The sequence below is a fragment of the Lonchura striata genome, chromosome 2 (assembly GCF_046129695.1).
Source record: "Lonchura striata isolate bLonStr1 chromosome 2, bLonStr1.mat, whole genome shotgun sequence".
NCBI lineage: Eukaryota > Metazoa > Chordata > Aves > Passeriformes > Estrildidae > Lonchura > Lonchura striata.
This window is the reverse complement of record NC_134604.1, coordinates 67,340,402-67,357,657: the sequence shown is the minus strand read 5'-3', so window position 1 is coordinate 67,357,657 and position 17,256 is coordinate 67,340,402. Positions and strand designations below refer to the sequence as shown.

Here is a 17,256-nt window from a genome sequence, read left to right as displayed (position 1 = left end):
AAGACAAACCAAGTTATTGCTGGGTGATGTGCTATGTGATGTTTGTCAAACATGCCTTTTACTGAATATTTAAGTAATAACTTTTCTTGGTGAAGTTAGTATGTTTCTTTACTCCATTTTAAGCTGACATTAAACTATATCACTACCCACAATCAGTAACAAGCATAGCTGTCATTCACCTGTATGTATGTTGTCAGCTGTCAGGGTTCAAAGTTGTTGGATCTATTCTAGATTTTTATAAAAAAAAAAAGTGGGTTGTATGTGCTTTGTCAGACCATCCACATTTTGACTGTTCTTTTTCCAAATCTGTAAGAAAAAGGTGAGACAGTAGCTATTTCTCAGTCTTCAAAGTGCACTGTAGTCAAGCCTTTCTCCCTCATCTACATCAATTGTCACTGAAGGAAACTGACAGACTGAGACAGCATTGAGTACCATAAGATAAATATATTTATACCAAGTGCTTAAAGCTTTCTGGGCTCCTTGGGAATAGATTTGGCATAAGAATTTGGGATTTTGCATATGAGGTGATAATGTATCCTATGGGTGGTAGTGTATAACCTATTTCTGATAGCAAATTGGGTTGCCAATTAGCATATGTGAACAGGCTTATTTTTGTGATATGTGAAAGGAAGAACCTAGCTTGTGAATAATTCCTCTGCTTCCTTTTAAATTCTAGTTGCTTCTACTGGTCTTGGAAGATTTGAGTTGGGCTAATTCGTGTTAAGGGATGGCATGTTGGTTGGTTCAGAAATACTATACTTGCTGTGCAATTGAGAGATTTTATTTTGTCTGAATTTTAGTGGTTCTCAGGAATGAAAATTCCTACCACTTTCATGATCTGATGGCATCAGAGTATGACTCTTTTGGATCTGTGCCCCCACTGGAGATTGAAGTCTGTCTGTTGTGTGCCTGGAACTGAGTTTCTGGTTTAATTTCAAGCAAAACATCACCAATTTTGGGTGCACCAAGGCTGCACCTGCAGTAAATTGGATGATTCAGTGATTTGATTCTGAATTGTGCTACTGTAGTGTGGGTGCAGCTCTGAAATTTTGAATATATCTATAGTTTGCTATTTTTTAAAGGTAAGGGGTGTTGGCTAATTCTCGTTTTAAGCAAATGGGTGCTTCCTGGTTGTGGCACAAATCTCATAACCAACACAGACAGTTTAAGATATTGTTGACTGATTGTTCTTGATTATCCTGATTAAGGTGTTGTTACACTGGTTATCCCTAAGATAGCTTGGAAGATTTACGTTTTAGGTGTTAATTTCATGGGTAGCAATATAGGTTTTTCTAGGTCTGAAAAAACATAGTTGCAGTTACTCAAATTTGTTGTGTAAGAAGTCCTGGAGAAGTAGAATACATCTGTTCATGGAATTGAATAAAGAGAAAACTAACAAAACAATATTCAGTCTCTGACTGTTTGGCTTTTCCTGTCCACTGGTTAGTGTCGTGTCAACCTATTTTGGCCTGTATCATAGCACTGAAGAGAAAAATCTGCTATGTCTATAGAGGCAAAATTGTTCAACTTTGTGCTCCTGGCTCTCTATCATGGAACAATTTTGTTCTCAAATGGTGTTGTCCGGCCTCCTAATTTCACTTCAGTTCTGTGCATGGATGAACTAGACAGGTATAAAAGCATTATACATTATATAACATGTAATGGTAAGGCTGCTGTTTTTGTGAACTGGAATGTTTGCTGATACAGTTTGCATATACATATTGTAGATGTACAAGTGCTGTGAAGCTGATCTTTATTTTCTTCTCATTTTAGCCGTGCGGGGCGTTCTAAACAAGCAGCCAGTAAAGAGAATGAATCCAGTGAAGAGATGGACGTGTTTCAGAGTGGTTCACCTGTCAGCGATGATATTCCCCAGGAAGAAGTAATGGAAGAAGAAGAAGTTTCCACAATCAGTGTAAGAGAAATGCATGAGCTTTTATTTGTGGTTTGCTCTGTGTATTGATATTCAGACAATGACCTCTGTTTTTAGAATGGCTTCTCCCTGTTTTTGAGAACTTAAACTTCCTCCTTTAAAATGAATGGAGTGGTTGTCAGCTGCCACTGTTGTGTAGTGGAGCTGCACTGTAGTTTCCTAGAAAAGCTGCATTTCTTAGAAAATACCACTTTTTGTCAAGTATCTTGATGTTTCTGTCCTGTGTAGCCTTTCTTCTCTATATGGCAGAATTGTGTAGCATCTAACAGGAATTATTTTCCAGGTGACTCCTGCCAGTCTTCTCATCTAGATTTTAATAATGAATAAAGCTTCTTTATACGAAACAGATGCACAAAATTAATAGTACTGGGAAATAAGCATGGAGTCTTGGAACATAATCCTAAACTGATCTCTTCCTCTTAGCAGCATATGTTAAAATGATTTCACTTTTATATTTCTTTCAAACAAATACATTGGCAATGTTAGTAGTCACACTAAAACTGAGAATGCCTTCAGCCTTTCAGATACATGTGATGGTTGGAGCATCTGAGGGTATGAAAACTCTGAGAAAGGAAACTGCATTGTTGTGAATTCCATTAAGGATGTGGGCTCAGTAATGTCAAATGAAATTAGGTCCATTAACTGAGACTTCTACTTGTGACAAAATGAGTAATGAATGGCACTTTATATGGGTACTCAAACTTTATTGAGTGAGCCTGAGCATTTTCTCCATTATAAAATGTATTTGTTCTTGAATTTTTCAAAATTTTTCTGTAAAAACATTTAAAATATATTTTCTCCAAATAGGTCCGTCGCAGAACTTCCAAAAGGGAAAGACGATGAGTGAGCATGTAGTTACCAACCTTCCAGGTGAAAGCTTTGAAGAATGCTTTTAATGTAAAGCTTGAGACTGAATGAAGCTGTTAGTGCACAAATGGGGTTGCTGAAGAAAAGACAAAACCTATTTTACTGCCCCTGCATTTGCAGTCTCTAGGTCACAAGCTTTAGCCACACACATGTTGATATCATAACTGTGGATTTTTGTGAATTGTAATGTGCGCTGGCTTTGTAGACATACGAACTAAAGAAGAAAACTGTAAATAGTTCTTTTTTAAATGTTTCTGACTTATAAAGTGCTTGTATAGCTTTTATCTGCGGCTTTAAACTGACAGTACCCCACTGTTTATTGGATCGATTGATTTAAAAAAAGAACAGTTTGTTTAAAATTGATCTCAAGCAATATCTGTCAGTGTTCGTATTTGTACTCTTGTTGACATTTAACTGTGAAAAACAAGTCAGTTGAACAAATAGTGCCACTATTTGTCAAGGAGAAGAAGAAGAAGAAAAAAAAAGTCTTTGTTTCCTTCATGAATATAACCTAGTGTTTACCTTCAAGCACCTACCTATCATCAGAGGTGCTAAATTACTTTCTTTTACAGTTGAACAATATTGGATAGAATAATACAAGAGATGCAAATTTAAAAAGAAGTTTTGCTTTACACCTCAGTATTGATGCCAGACTTTTCTGGACTTGTAGTGGCATTGATAATTCAAAAAGGATTTAAAATATTTTAATTTTAAAAGTGTGTTATTAAATAATGTACTGAATACCCTTCCCATTTTATCTTCCCCTATCAGTTTTTATTAATCTACTGTATCAATAAAATTCTGTAACTGAGTTTTTAATAGTCTAGTATGTTAATGTGTATAGATATTTCCTTCTGAACATGATGTTCACAAAGAGCAAATTATTACTACATTATGATATTAAATCTGATATATAAACATTAGTGAAAATACAGTTCTTATTACAATGTAAAATTAATCACAAAGAGAAATTTTATTGATGCAGTGTGTCTTTATAAAGCTGTTCTTGAGAGCCAAGTGTTTTGTATTTTATAGTGAAGTTGCATGTTTATGAAAAATGTGCTGAAAATGGGATGTAATGTTTTTTTTGAAACTCGTATCTAGCAGTAGTATATGGTAGGTTGCCTCATGAGAGATCCCTTTATTGAGAGTTTATTGTACCTTTCTGGGGTTTTTTTTTTGTTTTTTGAGCCAAATTTTTTTGGTATGAAGAGCTAAGTTTTTTGTTGAATAACCAGCTGTCAATTACGGTCAAAGCATTCAAGATTTGAATGAAACTCCATTTTTATTCTGTGCTACAATAGAGAGAGATTGGTTTGTGTTGGGGTTTTTTTTTTTTGGTGTTTTTTGTTTTGTTGTGGGGTTGTTGTTTTGGTTTTTTTTTTAATTATAATCTGCAAAAAAAAAAAAGTCAACAAAAGAAACAAAATACATAGAGCAGTATCCTGTATACAGTTTAACAGTTTATAAACTGTCTTTGAACCAAAATATATAAATTACTATACTCTGCTTAGCCAAGCACACATCATAATTTCAGGTGCTCTTCTCCCTCTGGTTCCTTACAGTTGACAGCATATGAAAAATAAATTTCTAACCTAAGAAAACTTTATTTCATTGAATAATGGAACACTTTCACATAATCCATCAATAAATAAGTTATTGTTGCAAGGTTGCCTGTAAAGATTATAGAAAAGGATAATACTAAACCACAAATTCACCAATTTCCAAACTGTAAGATCACTAATAAAACAAGCAACCCTTTAGAATTTTTTCATTATTCATTTTTTTTTTGGTTCCACTAGGAAAAAGTATTATAAATATTTAGATTATTCTGCCTCAACTTTCCCCCTTTTCCAGTATTCAGCTTTTCAACATTTCTACCTATAGATATGGAGGAGATGCTGACTAGAAAGGCAGTTATGGTTGATGTGAATTGACTTTGAAATAGTTGGCACAACGGAACTGGCTTACTTATGCTTCAGCAGTGCAAATGCAAATTGTTGAGGATTTTTTCTGGTATAAAATGATTGAAAGCTAGCTTTGTATTTTCCTCTTTGACAGAATTGCACTGAAAACATTTATAGAAGATGTACCTTTAAGTCAATTTTATACAAAAATAAGAAAAAGTAATGCTGAAACTGCTGCAGACTCTTGAGGCTTTATGTGCATAAACATGGTTAGGTTAAACTTCATGGCATATTGATGCACCATTACTGATCATAATGTTTATTGTAAATTCAAACTATAGTTTTGCAATTTAAATGTTGATTTCTTGGGTAATAATGCGTAAATCATTATTTCTTGAGAAATAGGCACAGCAAATATGTCGTTCTTATATTCAAACCTCTTCTAAGTTCATTCTCATCTCATATAAAGAAAATGAATATTTTATGTACTAACATTTTGAAATCTGCGTACAGTAGCTACAGTAGATTATAATTATGTATAAAAGATAAATTGCTAACATTCAGTTAGCATGTTCTTCTGCAATGATAATGTTAAGTTTATAAAAAATGTACTGTATTACATTAAAAGATCAAATTGAACTCACTGTAACAAGTTCCAGTATGACATTTTTGTGAGATTATCAAAGTATCTTGCTGTACTTTGCAGCAACTAAAGCTTTTGTTAAATTTCCTTTTTTTGCTGCAGTGCAACAGGAAACTTTCAGTGATCTGTAGTTCATGTGCAAAATCCAAACAGGAATTGTGATCTTCATGCTAGCATTTAAAAATAATTCACTGATTCCAGAAGCATGGTGGTTTTTCACGTGTCACAGACTGCAATACTGAGTATTTAGGGCTAGCTAACCCACTAATAGGAAGGAAGCATGAAAGTGTTTGGAAGTTCTTATGTGACTATACCTGTTTCACCTCAGATAATTAGAATCCTCTATTAACTATACTTGACTCTGCCAGTTGACTTTATTTTCTAGAAAAATTTGAACACTTTTTCAAATATTTTGGCACTTGCTATTTTGACATTTGGGTCTCTGTGAACAAAAATATCAGTTTACTAAAAGATACTAATATTAAAGACATTTTAACCAAAAATGAATATGCTCAGTTTGTGAGTAATTTGCAAAGAACTTAAGTCTTGAATCCTAAATACATTATTCTGGCATACCGTTTGTCATCTGATAGTCTAGAAAAGGCACCACCAAACATGAGAGGGGTGTCTGCCGTTTTCTGGCTGCTTTTATTTGCATGTGTAGGTTTTGACAGGTTATCCAAATCTGCTTTTGTGAATACACACAGTAGATTTTGGATCCTGCAAGTTTACTTATCATTCATACTTATCCCTATTACTTTGTGGGGTTGATTCTGAAATGCAGTCATCCTGCACAAGTGCAAACCCAAGAACGTTGTTTGAATATTCTCACAGTTGTCCACACAGGATAGGAGGATCTTAAAACAGGACACCAGCGATAAGCAGAATTCTGAATTTGTGGATGGAATAATTTTACAAACTTGCCTGTATTTAAATATATGTATATATATAGTGTAGAGATGGATACATCTCTACCTCATCCAAGTAGGTGCAGTACATATTTTACAAATACTTTTTTTAAAGAGAGACATTCAGGTATGTGTTTGATCAAGGCCTCATGTCTACAAACACACGTGACTAAGATGAGTTCTAGGTGGCAATACTCTACTCTGATGGTTATGTAATGACCAAAATGATAAAATTCACTTGACCAAGACCAGTCATTTATCAGGAGGAGTAGAAGAATCTGCATGCATTCTTCTTTCCTGTTGTGCTCACAGATTGCCATTTCAGTCTTTGCATCTTTGTTGGATGTTGCCTTTACAAAAGATCCTTACTAATTTAGGTGCAATGTCCTAACACTGGGTGAAGTGACTTTATTCCACAGACAAGCAAACTTCCTGATGTGTCAGTAGGTTTGCCCCACATCCTCATGATGCCCTCTTCATTGTATACAGTACAGCTTGTGCTATTTTGTTTATCATGGAAAAGTAAGAAGATGAATGTTGGCAATTGGTAAAGAAATATAGACAAAAAACCTCCACCCAATTTGCCTTAAAGTTCATCAGTTTCTGCTGTCTAAAAGATATGATCTCTTCACAGTGGTCCCCAAGTGCCACTGTATTTGTGTGGGCATGATAAACATGGTCTTGTACAGTGTGTACAGTGAGGAAAAGGTTTCATGCTTGCATTTTTTTCAGTACCTCAGTACAGTCATGATGTGATTTTTAGTAGCACTGTCATTTCTGTAATGAAGATGTATGTTGTATATTATTTTTGAAACAGCAGCATCATACCGATATAAGAAGGAAGAAAGCCTGTAAATACAGATTTCTACCCCTGCAAATAAGTATTTCAGTAATGATGCAGTATGGTGTAATTACTTTAACATACGAGTTCTTTGAAGGATGGATAACAAGGTGTTTGGTTTGGCTAGCTGTGTTTCCCATACTACCCTACCTCACATATGTAGAGGCAACGGAATGCAGCATTTTGAAAATCAAAGCAGTGTTACTGAACACTGTCCCTGCTTACTTGGAAGTAATTTTGTTATTAAAAAAGAAATTGCAGGTCACAGATTTGTAAGTGGTTCAGAACAGAGTCAGTGAGCTGATTGGTTCAGGTAATTTGTTCTGTAATACTGTGTCAATAGTGTTGTTTTTCATTATTTTTTTTATAGGTAGAAGATAATTGCACAAGTTTTGATATGCTGTGTAAGAGAACATGAGAACTTGAAAGCAGTATCAATAGTGGTAACTTCAGTTGCTGTTACAGTGTAGAAGATTGTGTTACACTGAAACAATCTTATCTTAAAAAGCTTTTTCTTTACTATGTTGGGAAGACAAGCTGATAATGTAAAACAGCTTTCATCTTGATAACAGCACCTTGAAATAGTCTGGTTTGTAACAGCTGGCTTTTTTTTTTTTGGTAGATATACTTTAAACTTGCAGGTTCCCGTGTTCTTTGTAGTGTATTTCTATTTAGCAAAATTAAATTGTAAACTAAAGATATTTTGAAGAAGATAAAAGTTTTTATTTCTTATTTAATAAAATAATATGGTGTTCATTTCAAGCAAAGAGGTTTTTGGGGATTGGATTTTGTTGGGTATTTTTTATAGCCATACCTATAGATGCAGTAACATGTTACGTGAGTGTGATGTACATCACCATTTTTCTGGAGTCTTTCACCTGCAGGACACTGAAAGGCAGTAGAAACTGCCTTTGTATTTTCCCCAAAAGGCATTTACTCTTATGCTTCAATGAACATTTCAAAAAGTGAATAAATGGTGGTTTACTTATCTTCTTGGTATAATCTCTATGGTTTAGGTGATGAAAAAACAACAGTGGGATCAAGTGTGTGGCTGGGTGAAGAGTGGAGTATTAGGAATGGATTATTGATTTGAAAGGTGCTGGAGAGATCAGTAAAGAGTAGGGAATCACCAGATAACTGAGGTAGGAATGCAGTTTCTTTATACGAGATGACCTGTGATAGAAGTGTTCTACTCAAGACAAAAGCTGAGATGAGGTAAACTGAGTTGGTGACTATGATATTATTATTTATTTAAGAGAGGAGAACAGAGGATATGTTGCTTTGTCTGATTTGGAGGAAAACATGTGGATAGAATTGAGACTAATACCAGGACTATTTGTGGAAAGAGTGCAATGGCTACTGCTGAGGGCAAATGTCATTAGTAAGGAATTTGGAATTTGGCAAAAGAGGAGTCTAACTTCCATAGGCAGGAAGTAGGGCAGAATTCATTTATGTGCTAAACTAAAATTGAGGCAAAAGAGGTCAAGGTATAAGCCATTGGGAAACAAGAGCTTTCAAAGATGCCTAATAGCAGCAGACCTCACAGATCCACATTGCAGATAGCAGCTTTTAAGCACTGGAATGATGTTTCCTACAGTGCTGCTCATTCAGTCTTTCCATGTGACCTCTTTTCTCAGCAGCATTTTGTGAAACCCTGATTATCTGCTCTTCATTGCTAATATCAGTATATGTTCTCAGAAGCCTGGGATGATTCTCCCCTTCTTTCACATACGGATGTCCTCTTCTACAGGACAGTGTGAGTTCTTTGCCCAGTCACTGCTGCTTTTCATTCCTTTCAGTGGGCCCCAGCCAGGCAGGCTTCTAGATCTTTCTGTTTGCAACATGGGCTCTTTGCTGAGAGGGTGCTTGGTTGCTGAATAGCCTCTTCAGGGAAGCAGTCACAGCAACAAACCCAACATAGTTCAGGAGTGTCTGGATGGCACTCCTGGTCATTAAGTTTATTTTTAGGTAGTCCTGTGAGGAGCAGGGAGTTGGACCTGATGAGCCTTATGGTTTCTTTCCAACTCAAGATAATCTGTGTTTCTAAATGCAGCTGTTGTGCTGCTTGTTTCACAGGCATTGAGCTGTAGAGCAAAAGCAGTCTGTGGACTGCAGGGTGTATTGAAAAAGGTGTGCACAGGTTTGATAATACACAAAAGAAGTGGCAGTTGAACTGCTGTTACATTTTGATTCCTCATTTTCCCAACATCTAGTGAATCAAGCTCCTTCCAAGGTTATAGGAAATAGTATTTCAACAAAATTAGGAAGGTGTCTTCTTAAATCTGGCCTGTGTTATCCAGTGAAATGGCAAGTAAGGACTCCCCTGAAATGTAAGTAGCCAACTATGTGTTCCCAAATACACTGTTTTCTAAGTCAAAAGGAGCAATAATACAGAGAGATTTAGATATAAGTTTCCATTCACTATTTCTTGCTCCTGGTATTTCCTGGAAGAAACAAGTCTTTGCTATGAACGTGAAAGAAAATGAAGACTATTGCAGTAGGGAAGATCAAGTTTTGCCAAACCATTTTTTGTAGTCATGGAAAGAACAGGAAAAGTTACTCAGGAAATATATATCACTTCAGCAACATTTAATGATTATGTACCTGGATACTATCCTGACAAATGTGTGACTGTGGGCTATGGTATATTACACTAATTCTCCATGGGATAGTATTTAATCTCTGTTACTTTTATTGTTTATCTTTCTATAACTGTTATTTAATATCTGGTCAGCATCTATTGCCTGTTTTCAACTTTTGCATTTAAACAAAATGGGGAAGTGAGAGATGGCCATGACACAGAATTGCTGTCATTTAGTGCTGTCATTTAGTGCTATATTTACTTCAGACAAAATATTTAATGTAACATGAGAACACTTTAAATCTATACTTAATTCATTAATATATTCAAAATCTGTGACTTTGTAATATTAGTTTCTGTGCTACTATTTGATGTTGACTTTGGAACATTGTTTTATTTTGTGTTGTTTTCTGTTTATGCAAGAAAAATAAGTCTTTAGTACTGTAGCCATCTCTGCTTAGGACCCGCAATCCTATTTAACTTCAAGACCTATGAGGACTTCTAAATAGTTGTTTAAGTAGCTGGAGTGTCCCAATTTGTTATAAAGGTAAAAAATTGCCCACATGTTCCTCGGTTAGAATTTCTGAGGTGAATGACTGAGACAGCTGGAGGACTTCTCACAGTGATCCTGTTTGACTCTGGATTCTATGTTCCTGTTAATGAAGCATGATGTTCCTGATAGCCATTACCTCTGCTAGATGTAGGGAGATACTAAACCTCACATCCTTTTCTCTAGTCTTTCAGCCACATTTTTCCATTCCTCTGTTGTGTTAATTTCAAAAGAAGTGGGAGTTTAATCTCTGCCAGGAAATTACTTCAAATCTTTAAATCTTTTTCTTTTGAGCTTTTTGCTCTTATGTGTAATTTGTCTGTCATGGTCTTGATATCAAAAGGCATTTCGATGTTTTGTTGTTTTGGGGTTTTTTTAACCACATAAATTCAGACCTTTGGACATCTTAAGCTGTTCAGTTCCCCCTGCAGGCATTCTGTCCAGGTGTTCTGCTATTTCTAGCCAGTGACTGTAGAACAGGTTAGTAATCTGTGTCCAGTCCTTGTGGGAAATACTTCTAGGAGGTGAGCGGTCAGAGTGGCTTCTGCCAGGACTCGGGGGACCTCTAGAACATTGAAGATCTATTGTATTCTGATTATCCCATGTACACCTGCGTGCAGCCTCATTCATGCTCTTGCAAATCTGGATTTCACCATGCAAATTCTGTCGTGAGAGCTCATGGGGGTCATCTGGCCTACTGACATGGTGGGATTTTTGAGAACCTTCTCTTGTGCTTGGCAGTAGCCAACTACTGCTAAACCACCAGCTGCACTAAAAGTGGTATAACATTTTCATGGGAGTGCAGGCCAAGTAACTCAAAGAAAACATTAGCTGGTGTATGCACAGTGGGTGAGCTTTGAGAGACATGAGCATTCTTCTTGGGTTTTCTTGTCATTTGGTATCAGCTGCTGACGCATTCCTGCAGCTGAGATGTGCTGGAATGCTGAGTATGAGAAGAGTGAGAATCCAGAACATGGCAGCCTTGTGTATAGCAAGGGGAACTCCCCTATCCCATGTGCTAGAGAGAAATACAACCATGTAGGAACTGTTGTTATTAAAGTAGCAGATGTGTGTATTTGCTTCCTTTCTGCCATTGCTGCTGTTAGCCTTCTGAAACATCTGATATTTTAATCTTCTACAGAGCAGAAACTGAAATAGTTTTGTCATGTGTAAATTTGTAAGAGACATCAGATTGGGAGTATGTGCTGAAAAACCCAGGTGTTCCATGGTTTTGGCTTCTTTGCACAGCTGTGGAAATGTTTATTTGTAAGAACTCCAGTGCCTGTTGAGTTGTGCCTCTTTATTTTTCCTCTTACACATTTGCATGTTTACTGTGCTGAAAAAGGTTTGAAAACAAAGTTTCAAGACTTAAGCATAGCTACCAAACTAGGGAGAAATCCTCATAGGAGAGTGGAGTTCACTGTTGCTCTACACAACAGGCAGTATCAGAGTTCAGTAAGACATTGGCAATAGCCATGGAAAACTCCTCAGAAGGAAAGTGTCATGTGCTAAAAAAAATAATTTACACATACACTGTTATCTATTTGGGATTTTTGTATCTTTTATACCTTTCTGTTTCTTTTGATATTTCTGCCCTGTTCCTTTTCTACTTTTATACTGTTCCTTTGTGTTAGTTGTGTCTAATGACACAAATTCAAATAAGGAAAACCAAGTTTATCTTAAGGAAAAAACTGACTAAAACCCCTAAAGTTCTGCCTGCTTTGTCATCAGCAGGTGCTTTCTGCTCTTTTCTGTTATGTTCCTGGGCCCACAAGACAGATGAACAGCAGTGATTAAAAACAGGCCCTGAGAAAAAAAGTTCATCCCCCCCATCACTGGAACATGTACCTGTTTGCACAGATCTGCTGTGGCTGAGAGCCAGAGCTCTGCAAGAGGAAAACTCATAAATTAAAAATGATGGAATGGAGTAAGGGAGTAAATATACTTTTCAAACCCTATGAGAATATCACAGAAAAAAAAAATCACATTACATTTTCAAGTAATGCAGTGAATTTGATACTGGTGGTGTTTGGGTGACTTATTGAGAAAATGTCTCTATAAATAAAAAATCAAATGCATTTCAGTCCTTTGCAAAGAGGAGTAAGTTCATTGAACACTGTATGGACAGTCATATAATGGCCAAGTCACACAACACTTTCTCTGCTGAAGGGAAACAGTATAAATTTGTGTTACTGAAAGAAAATTGATAATGGGTTTAGTTTGGCAATTCTCTCAACTTAGTGAGCTTGTATCCCATGGAGCCCTTTGCCCAGTTAGGATGCAGGGTTACATGATTTCCTGCTGAGGTGGGGCAAGAGGTCAGGGGAGGAACATGCAGTTAGAGATACAGAACATGCATTGGTCAAAATTAATTTTGCCAGTCAAAGATTTAAATATACAATAGTGTATGGAGCTGCAAGATGAAGATGTGATTCCAGGAATGAGAAGAAGCTAAAAGCTAAACTCCATCCTGAGCTGGTCCAGGTGGTAATCCATAAAAGTATCTCAATCCAGTCCATATTTGAATTAAATGAGACAGGGTTTTTCTTTGGGTTTTTTTTTTTTGTTTTGTTTTGGGTTTTTTGTTTGTTTGTTTTTTGTTTTGTTTTTTTCTCTTACACTTGTAGATAGCCCAGTTCTTGGCTTAGGAGGTACCAGTCAAACAGAGGGGTAGAAACAGTGGTTGGATGAGTGGACTCGGGGAGCAGTGGTTCAAGGGCTATTCTGCCTCAAGGCTGGTAACAACTGTCTGGGATCTATCCTGGGATGTGCTGTGTTTAATGCCTTTATCAGTGACCTGGAGGGGATGGCAGAGTGCTTGCTTATGAAGTTCCCAGATGACAAAACATGGGAGGAGGCAGTCAGCATGCTTGCATACAGAGACACTTAGAATCTGGGGAAATGGGACCACCTCATGAAGTTGAATAAGCACCCATGGGAAATCCCATGAATAAGCCCCTGCACAGGAAGAACCCTTAACCATGATTCAGTGCTGGGGACTGACCAGTTTGGGCAGGAGGTCTGTTGAAAATCAGCTGGGGAAGTTGGTTTTAATACATCACAGTAGGATGTATTAATAGGAGCAAAGCAGGTAGGCAATTAGTAGGTGGTGATTATCCCCTCTACCCAGTAGTTATTAGATCAGATCTGGATACTGTGCTCAGGTTTGGCACCCTGAGAACCTGATAAATTCCTGTGAGTTCAGTGGAGAGCTGCCACAATGGTGAGGCCTGGAGCACAGGCTCTGTGTGGGGAGGCTGGCAGAGCTGGGCTTTCAGCATAGCTTTGGAAGGAGAGCAGAGAAGAGCAGCCTGCTGACATGGCACAGAGGATACTGAGAAGATGGGGCCAGGCTTTTCACAGCAACGTGTGGTGGGAAGACAGGAGACAGAATCAGACACTGAACCTGGGTGTAAGGCTGGGTGCAGGGAGAAGCTTACAAAGACAAACTGACCAGAATGGGCTCACTAAGGCATGGGATCAGGTTGCCCAAGGAGAATATAGTCTCATGGAGATTTTCAAGAACAGCTCTGTAAAGCCCTGAGCAACTTGGCCTCACCTCATGCCTGACCCTACCTTGAACTACATTTTGGCCTACAGACCTCAGGACCCTTTCAGCCTGAATTATTGTATGACCCCATTCCTGTAACAGCATAGCTTTTGAAGAGGGAATCACAAAATAGGCTTGACAAATTTAGGTCACTCTACTATATTCCACCTGTCATTTAGTATCACTGCTGGTGAGTCTTAGCATAGTTTAGAAGATAACAAATACAAAATGAATGGATTGGTTATTCTCAGATTTTTAGATGTCAGTTCAAAATAGTCTCTCATACATTTGTGACATATATATACATACATACATACATATATATATATACATATATATATATAGCCATGCCTGCATATATGCAGGCAGCTTGAAATCAGATTTTTACTTCTAGATGATTTTTAGTTATCACTACCAGGAACATATGCATTGTTATACTAATACAGTATGTATGTATGTATTAAGTCACAGAATCACAGAATTACAAGATTGGAAGAGACCTTTGAGATTATTGAGTCCAACCTGTTCCCTGACACCTCAACTAAACCATGGCACCAAATGCTGCATCCAGTCTTTCAATCTTTTTTTAAACACATCCAGGGATGGTGACTCCACCACCTCCCCAGGTAGACTATTCCAGTACTTTATCACCCTTTGCATGAAAATCTTTTTCCTAATATCCAACCTATATTTCCCTTGATGCAGCTTGAGACTGTGACCTCTGGTTCTGTCAGTTGCTGCCTGCTGAAAGAGACCAAGCCCCACCTGACTGCAACCACCTTTCAGGGAGTTGTAGAGAGTGATAAAGTCGCCTCTGAGTCTCCTTTTCTCCAGGCTAAACAACCCCAGCTCCCTCAGCTGTTCCTCACAGGGTTTGTGTTCCAAGCCCCTCACCTCCTCTGGACACGCTCAAGCATCTCAGTGTCCTTCCTAAACTGAGGGGCCCAGAACTGGACACAGCACTCAAGGTGTGGCCTCACCAGTGCCGAGTGCAGGGGGAGAATGACCTCCCTGCTCCTGCTGGCCACACCATTCCTAATACAGGCCAGGATGCCACTGGCCTTCTTGGCCACCAGGACACACTGCTGGTTCACTCAGTTGGTAGCCCTGGGAGAAAGCAGATTACGGCAGCAGTGGGAGACTGACCTGTCAGCTATCTGCTGACCCAGTCTGGTATCTAGGGAGGCCTGCTGTGGTCTTGGATTGTGCTTTTCCTTGTGGGCATCAACAATGTACCTTGGAAACTAGGAGTGACAGAGGAGGATACAGTGACCTACCATCAAGTTGTCAGGTTCATTAGGTTATCAAATAAACAGAATCAAGGAAAAAAGGGGACTGAAATGGGCCAATTTGGTGAAGTGCTGATACACTGACACATACAGCATGAGGAGCAACCAGCAGAAACTGAACATCTGCATGCTGTTGCAGGGCTGTGACCCAGTTCAGATGACAGAGGTCTGGTGAGGTAGCTCACATACACCATGGATGGATCAAAGCCTTCAGAGAGTTTGAAACAGGAGGATGAGGACGAGGAGATGCCCTGGCCATGAGTGCAGCAGGGGTGCATTGAGCTTTCTGTGGGATGGAGGAGGAGCCAGCTGAAGGCTTCTGGGTCAGGATTAGCAGGCAGACCAACGGGTAACGTTGTGAGTGTCTGATACGGACTTCCTTCTCAAGAAGTGGACAACTTGGGATAACTGAAGCCTGGTCCCTGGGGGTACTTCAGTCTCCAGAAGTTCCTTGTTGCCTCCAACTGTGGGTTTGTATTACACTGTGCCTTCTAGGTAACTGCAATGAGAATACCAGCCATGGGAGCAAAGCCCTGAAGAATTGCATAAGGAGCTGGGCGTTATTGCTGCAGTTGAAGGAAGGCACTCTGGATGATTTATCTCACTGTACAAGTACCAAAGACTATGGATATCTGAAGCTTGGTCATGCCTCATCTGCCACATTCTTCCTCTTTTAATGGGGATGGCAGTGTTTTGGGTACTGCAATGTGCCTGGCTGCTTATAGCAGAGGGAGCAGGTTAGACCTTGACCTTTCTATCCTAGAAAGACAAAGCTTTAGCCCCTATATCTTGAACACAATCACTGCATTGCCTTCTCTCCAGTGGGCTTTTTTATCCTGCTGAACTGGACAAGTTAAAGAGCCTGATGGCAGAGCTGTTCTGCTGGCAAGAACTGGAGAGAAAAGGGTGATGGAACAGCTTCTACCTCATTGCAAAAAGGCTTTATTTAACACATGGTTTGTTTTGTCACCCAGTTCTTTCCTATAGCACTAGAGACTCCCAAGAGTTATTCATGGGTAAACAGGGTGTTTTATTAAGCAGACACAGTACTATAACCAGGACTGTTTCCATTAACGTGGTATTCCTCAGAGATAAATCTGTGTGTCCCTTCATCATAGAACTCATCTACTGAAGAAAAAACAAGCAAAACAACCCATTGGGCCTTTTCCTGTGTTCTGTATGTAATAGTTATTGGCAAGGATTTTAACTTTCCTTCCTGCAAGGATGGCTGGTTTCTTTTAGGATGTGGGAGATACCCATGTATGTGATGTGAATAGCCAAAACCATGTCAAGCAGAGGAGTTCATGACTGGACTGGAATTTGTTAGGGAGAGAGGCTGAGATCAAGGAATGGAAAAGTGGCTGTACTGGGAACTGTACCATACAAAAGAGACAGACTGCCTCCAGGAGTGGCCAGAAATGGGTATCTAGGGGAGAATAAGAACAGGATAAAAATATACAGTAATTCCCCCAGACATCACTGTTGCTGTGAGCTATTTTCAGTCCACAGGATTTCCTGAGCTAGTTGTGGTTTAACTGTTTAATAACTTTCAATGGATCTCTCTTCCAAGTCCAGCTGCCCTTTCAGCCCACAAAAGCTGCACATGCAAGCTGCTCCCTGGCAAGCAGCTACTGTGTGAACTGCTTCTGATGATGTGTTTCTGAATCTAGTTCCTGCTGCTTTCATTTGAGCATGCCTAGTTCTGGTGGCAGAGGATGCTGAATGGTCAGCACTTTTATAACACTGTTTCAGTTACCTCTGGTTTTGGGTGTTTTTGAAGACTATAAGGATGCCATTCCATGTCTTTAAAATGTTAGCAAGAATAATCAAACTTTCCCAGTTCTGTTGTTTCTTTTTGACATGAGGAGACTGGCACTGTCTCTCTTTTGGTATAGCGATTGTTCTTTATTTCTTCTTAGAATTCCTACCACTGGGTTTTCTTCTTTGAGCATTGAACTGCTGTTTTCATGAAAGCATCTACTAAAATGTCAAAGCCTTGCTCATGAAGGGTAACAGTCAGTGGAGAGTATATCTAGAAAATTCCCTAGCTACGAGGGAAATTTAATTCTTCCAGCAGGGACTGCAATCCTTTACCTTACCCAAATAAAGTTTAAATGGCAGAAAACATGAGGTGAAGAGCAGTACATCCCTAAACCATTGTTTCCTTTAATTGCTATTTGCTCTTTG

General features: G+C 38.5%; 1 protein-coding gene across 3 annotated transcripts in view; it reads left to right on the top strand.

Annotated features, from left to right (window-relative positions):
* PDS5B (PDS5 cohesin associated factor B) overlaps positions 1–12,325 on the top strand; it is a 106,087-nt gene extending 93,762 nt beyond the window's left edge. For all 3 annotated transcript variants that reach the window (XM_021541936.3, XM_021541934.3, XM_021541935.3), the window contains exons 34-35: positions 1,774–1,915; positions 2,741–12,325. In XM_021541936.3, coding sequence (XP_021397611.1) covers positions 1,774–1,915; positions 2,741–2,776 — 178 coding nt within the window. In that variant the 3' untranslated portion in view covers positions 2,777–12,325. The remainder of the gene's footprint in view (positions 1–1,773; positions 1,916–2,740) is intronic.
* Positions 12,326–17,256: the final 4,931 nt, after the last annotated feature.